This window comes from Gopherus evgoodei, unplaced genomic scaffold, assembly GCF_007399415.2.
Source record: "Gopherus evgoodei ecotype Sinaloan lineage unplaced genomic scaffold, rGopEvg1_v1.p scaffold_80_arrow_ctg1, whole genome shotgun sequence".
Classification (NCBI taxonomy): Eukaryota; Metazoa; Chordata; order Testudines; family Testudinidae; genus Gopherus; species Gopherus evgoodei.
In genome coordinates, this window is record NW_022060101.1 from 307,912 (window position 1) to 313,818 (window position 5,907).

Here is a 5,907-nt window from a genome sequence, read left to right on the forward strand (position 1 = left end):
GGGAGGATGACCGGAAAGACTACGGGGAGAACCGGAAGTTTGTCGGCTCTGCCGGAAGGTGAACTGCCCTGACCGGAAAGTTATCTGCCTGTAGGGGGGGTTTCTATAAGAGGCATTGCGTCACTTCCTCTCTCTCTTCCGGACGGGGCGAGACTAGAGCGCGGAGTAGGCGCCATGGTGAGAGCTGCGGGGAATCTGGGTTCATCCGCCCCGGGGAAAGGGGCAGCGGGGCTGACGGGGGCTTGTCCCAGAGGGCGGAGCCGGGGCTTCCTGGGGCGCCCCCCATTTCCCGCCGGGGGCTCCGCGGGGAGCCGACAGGGGGCAGGAAGGGGCCGGGGGGGTGGAGTGGGGAATCGGGGTCCATCCGTCCCGCCGCAGGGGGCAGGAAGGGGCCGGGGGGGGGAGCTGCGATCAGGCCGGGAGGGGGGTGGAGTGGGGGAATCGGGGTCCATCCGTCCCGCAGCAGGGGGCAGCGGGGCCCGCGCGCGCTCCCTGGGAAGGGTAGAAGCGGGGCGGTCCCCCCGTGTGGGTTACAGGGGAACTGGCCCTGGGGCGGGGGGGGGAGGCTGGGACGTGCTGGCTGGGGAGGGGAGGGGGGAGGAGGGGGCTGGCTGCTAGGCAGGAGTTGGGGCTCCAGGGGACTGGCACTGGAGGCAAGGCTGGCAGAGTGAGGGGACGCCTGCTGCTATGTATAACAACCCAGTCTGGGGGCTGCTGCATCCGGGAGGGGAGGGGAGAGGCTGACTCCTGCCTTGTGGGGAGTGTGTCCCCAGCGGGGGGGGCTTCAGAAGGGGGCATTGATGGGGGACAGTTCTGTGCTGACACACACACCCTGCTCCTTTTTCCACAGTCTCTTGTGATCCCTGAGAAATTCCAACACATCCTGCGAGTGCTCAACACCAACATAGATGGGCGACGGAAAATCGCCTTTGCTATCACCGCCATCAAGGTGAGGGGGGTGTGGGGTATCCCCCCCGGTGGGGCATGGCTGGGTATCCCTGCTGTCAGCCCTGGGAATGCTGTACCAGAGCGAGAACAGCAAAAACATCCCAGTGCCTCTGTGTGCATCCATGGGGCGCCCTCCCTGGGGAGATGAGGTTTTTCTGGGGGAGCCATCTAAGACTTGGGGGTCAGGGCTGACCCTGTGTGGCGGAGCGGGCAGGCCGGCGGAAGGAGAGGTGCTGCACAGCTGAGATGGGATGGAGAAAGGGGTCGGGCTCCCAAAGGTTCTCACGCCATGCAGTTAGTCAGGGGAACTCCCTGTCACAAGGTCTCGCTGAGCAGGGTGCAGGTGTAACCCAAACACCTCCGGGTGTAGTGTCTGTCGCATTTAGTAGCACTGACATCACTCAGAGACAGATTAACAATCCGGGCTAATGGCTAGGTGGCTTTTACCTCATGCAGTAGAGCTGCAGAGGTCCCAGGTTCGATCCCGTGGTCTGTCTGTGTTTCATGGGCAAGGGTGGAGGTGTATATGGAGGCATGTATGGGGTGTGGTAAAGCTGGGCTATACCCTAGGTGTCTCTTGAAGCAGATTCTTCTGTCCTGGCGTGTGGAGGGTCTTGCTTTCAGCATCAGAGACTGAGCTTCCCCGGGAACAGTATGGGGTGGAGGGAACTGAGTCCCTGCCCTGGGGCTTTATTAATGTTTCTTCCCCCTTCCAGGGTGTGGGTCGCCGCTATGCCCATGTGGTGCTGAGGAAGGCGGACATTGACCTGACCAAGAGGGCTGGGGAGCTGACAGAGGATGAGGTGGGCAAGGGGGGAGGGCGGAGGTGGTCTCTCTGGGACCATGAGGGGTGGCCCTTCTCTCAGATGGGGTGGGGGTCTAAAGAAAGCTGGAGTCTCTGAGATGAAGGTGGTATGGCTCTCACTTGGGAACCTGGGTGAGGGGCTGTGCGGTGAAGGGAGCTGAGGCTTGGGGTGTATCTGGGAGCCAGCTGAGGGGTGTTGGGTGGGGGTGAATTTCTTGGGGTATCTAGGTGGAGGTTGTGATCAAGAGATTGGGAATGTCTCGGGGTGCGGGGGGGAGCGATGTCTGAGATGAAGGAGGGAGATCCCTCTGGAGTGAGGGGACCCCCTGCCTAATCCCATCTCTGTGCCCCCCACAGGTGGAGCGTGTCATCACTATCATGCAGAACCCCCGACAGTACAAGATCCCCGACTGGTTCCTCAACAGGCAGAAGGACGTCAAAGACGGCAAATACAGCCAGGTGAGAGCGGGGTGTGGAGCCCATTGCTTGGTGTGTGTTTTGGGGGGGCGGGGGGCTCTGATGTTCAGAGCAGTGTGGGACTGGGCCTGTTCCTCCCCTCACTGCAGGGGCTGCTCTGGGGTCCCGTAGGCAGCAGAGGGCTTTGTCACCCCAGTGTATTGTGGGGGCACCAGCCCATTGGCTGTCACTGCAGAGTTAGCAGGAATCCTGTCCTAGCATGCATGCCCTCAGCGCTCAGGAGGGGCGAATCGGTGGCTTCTGGCTCCATGACTCCTGCTGTGAGGATGAGGGGAGATGCTATGGAATTGAAAGGGGATAAGTTCAAACCTGCTACAAGGAAAGACTTTTTCATACGTGCCCTCTACTTAGCCTGTGGAACTCACTGCCACAGGATTCACAGAGGGATTGGGCATTTCTGTGACTCACAGACTATCCAGGGGTGGACCAGTTCATACTGACAATGGGCAAGGATATCAAACCTCACGTTGCAGGGCCTGAGATGATCTCTGACAATCACAGATCAGGAAGATCCTTGAGGTGGGGCAGATTGTCCCACAGCTGCTCCTGTGGAGCTCTGCCCCACCTAGCGCTGGTCCCTACTGCAGAAGGAAGCTTGGCTGGGGGTCTCTGAGGCAGTCCAGCTGTGCCTGACCGTCTCCTTCTCCCCTTCCCCCCCGCCCCCCACCATGTCTGTCTCCTCAGGTTCTGGCCAATGGGCTGGACAACAAACTGCGTGAGGACCTGGAGCGGCTAAAGAAAATCCGGGCGCATCGGGGCCTGCGCCACTTCTGGGGGTACAAGAGGAGCGAGAGCTGTGGGGGTGGGAAGGGTGAATGGGGGGGCCTTTTCCTACTCCCTGGGAGATGGTTGGGGGTCCCCTTCATCCTTTGCTGTGCAGTGGGGATGGGTAGCTGAAGATAAAGGGGGTCATTGGGCTGGATAAGGGGAGGGGGAATTGGGCGCAGAGCCTTTGCATGTGGGTGTAGCAGGGGATTATGGGACAAAGCAGAACCGGGGGTGTAGGGCCATAGGAGTTGGCTGAGGGGTGGATTCAGAATTTTGGGGGGTAGGGGGGGCAGGTCTGGAACCTGGGAGCAGCAGCAGGGCGACCCAGGGTCTGGTCCCATCTCACTCCCCTCTCTCCCCCAGGCTGCGCGTGCGGGGCCAGCACACCAAGACGACCGGGCGCCGGGGCAGAACCGTTGGTGTCTCCAAGAAGAAGTAGTGTCTGCCCTGTGTCTGCAATAAAGTGCTGTTCTCAGAGCTGCCTCCTTACTGTGTGGGGGAGGGCGATCTTTGTGACTAGGGATTGACCCCCAACAGGGAGAGATTAGGGGGTTGTCATCGCCTTAGGGGGAGGGCAATGGGGAGGAGTAAACCTGGGCACAGGGCCCAGCCGGGCCAGCATCATTTTGGCCTGGGCCCCAAAGATTCTGGAGGGGGTTGGTGTGGGGCTGGGTCTCTGGGGGCTCTTTCCCCCATGAACTGGGAAAGGGTGGTCAGTGCAGGCCCTAGTGGTGTTGGGGCAGGAGTGTGGGGTTGCATTCTGCATCCTGCACTACCCCCAATTGGGGGTGGGATACAGGAGGCTTCTTCATGGCCTGTATGCAGTTCTTCAGACCCTGTACCTTGCCCCACCTACAGCTGTGCCCCGTGAGGGATCCCTGCATAACCAGCTCTCATGCCCGCATCAGGCAGCTGCACATTACCAATGGGTGGTGGGTCTCTGCATTCAAATTAGGGGAGTGGGAAATAATGAATATGGCTGTTCACTGATTTAGCAGGAGCCATGGTGCTTGGTAAGCTGGCCCCCAGAGAAAGTGTTTTAATGAAGCTAAATCTCTGCAGACAGTCAGAAACAACAGCAGAGGCCATGGGGGACTGTCTGGGAAGAGGAGGCTCTGAAAAAGTTGTGGGGGTCTATCATAACCTTAGTCCCAAATTTGGACCTTAGCGTCCAAAATATGGGGGTTAGCATGAAAACCTCCAAGCTTAGTTACCAGCTTGGACCTGGTACTTGCTGCCACCACCCAAAAAATTAGAGTGTTTTGGGGCACTCTGGTCCCCCTGAAAAACCTTCCCTGGGGACCCCAAGACCCAAATCCCTTGAGTCTCACAACAAAGGGAAATAATCCTTTTTCCCTTCCCCCCTCCAGGTGCTCCTGGAGAGATACACAGACACAAGCTCTGTGAATCCAAACAGAGTGACTCCCCTTCTCCGTTCCCAGTCCTGGAAACAAAAAGCACTTTCCTCTTCACCCAGAGGAAATGCAAAATCAGGCTAGCAAATTCAACACACACATAGATCTCCCCTGATTTCTTCCTCCCACCAATTCCCTGGTGAGTACAGACGAAATTTCCCTGAAATTTCCCAGAAAAGAAAACTCCAACAGGTCTCAAAAAGAAAGCTATATAAAAAGAAAGAAAAATACATACAAATGGTCTCTCTGTATTAAGGTGACAAAATACAGGGTCAATTGCTTAGAAGAAATATGAATAAACAGCCTTATTCAAAAAGAATACAAATCAAAGCACTCCAGCACTTATATTCATGCAAATACCAAAGAAAAGAAACCATATAACTTACTATCTGATCTCTTTGTCCTTACACTTAGAAACAGAAGATTAAAAGTAGAAACTACTTCTCCAAAGCTCAGAGAAAGCAGGCAGACAGAAAACAAAGACTCAGACACAAAACTCCCTCCACCCAAAGTTGAAAAAATCCGGTTTCCTGATTGGTCCTCTGGTCAGGTGCTTCAGGTGGAAGAGACATTAACCCTTAGCTATCTGTTTATGGCACGCCCCCCAAATTGCAGACAGTGGGGAAGCTCACTGGTGGCGAGTTCCTTCTAGAACTTGAAAATAAACATATATCCCTAAGTTCTATACTTAGGGATATATGCACCTTTACATATATCCCTAAGTATAGAACTAACAGACTTCTACATTTTAAGAACACTTTTTAATGTGGGCTGCCTGGGGGATGCTGGGCAAAAGTGCTCACAGGCTGCTGAGCTGCAGAAAGGGGAGTTGTGAACAGATTATTTTCCCTCCGGAGGGGGCCCTGGCACAGCTGCTGCTGGAATCAGGTGTCCCGTTCTGCTGCCCACAATTCCAGGAGGCTGTTGATAAGCTGGAGCTGTGAGAAGGAAGAGAGGAAGGAAAAGGCCATCCAGCACTAGGCTCCAGGAGGCCAAGCGGTGGGGCTAACAAGGTGAATGGGTGACAGCCTCCGTAGGTATCTACTTGCCAATCAAACGTCTGGCAACAGGATTCACTGGCTGGTGCTGGAGTTACAGGAACTCACACCGAAATCATCAATTTGTAATGCTGAGAGTAATTAAACCAATTTCCACAGGTGGGTGGGGGTGGATTCTTGGACACGGCTGGGTTTTAAATGAGGATTGGGTGCTTCTCGAAAACGAATTCTGCACTAGGGATTTTGGTGGGGCTGGTTGCTGGCCTAGGATTGGACTAGATGGCCACAAATGTCCCTTTTGGCTTTGGAATCTGTGAAACCCCCTGCCACTCCCCAGAGGTGGCTGCATCTCTGTGCCCGGTAGCGTGACCCTGGTGAGGTCCCCCTGTCACGTGGGCTGTGGTTATTTCACTGGCCTCTCTGTCAATGGGTCTGTAAAGGGACGGCCTCGGCCTGTGCCCTCATCCAAGATGGCCGCCGCTTGACTTTGCCCAGA

General features: G+C 56.2%; 1 protein-coding gene across 1 annotated transcript; it reads left to right on the forward strand.

Annotated features, from left to right (window-relative positions):
• Positions 1 to 70: 70 nt before the first annotated feature.
• RPS18 (ribosomal protein S18) lies at positions 71 to 3,473 on the forward strand. Its single transcript, XM_030547995.1, has 6 exons — positions 71 to 177; positions 851 to 949; positions 1,665 to 1,751; positions 2,111 to 2,212; positions 2,915 to 3,006; positions 3,362 to 3,473. Exons 1-6 carry the CDS (start codon positions 175 to 177, stop codon positions 3,435 to 3,437), a joined length of 459 nt encoding a protein of 152 aa, XP_030403855.1. The 5' UTR covers positions 71 to 174; the 3' UTR covers positions 3,438 to 3,473.
• The last annotated feature ends 2,434 nt before the right edge of the window (positions 3,474 to 5,907 follow it).

Coding starts and splice junctions, on each gene's coding strand:
- RPS18 (XM_030547995.1), top strand. Junction 1,752..2,110: donor GGGAGCTGACAGAGGATGAG/GTGGGCAAGGGG, acceptor TGCCCCCCACAG/GTGGAGCGTGTCATCACTAT. Junction 3,007..3,361: donor GGCCTGCGCCACTTCTGGGG/GTACAAGAGGAG, acceptor TCTCTCCCCCAG/GCTGCGCGTGCGGGGCCAGC.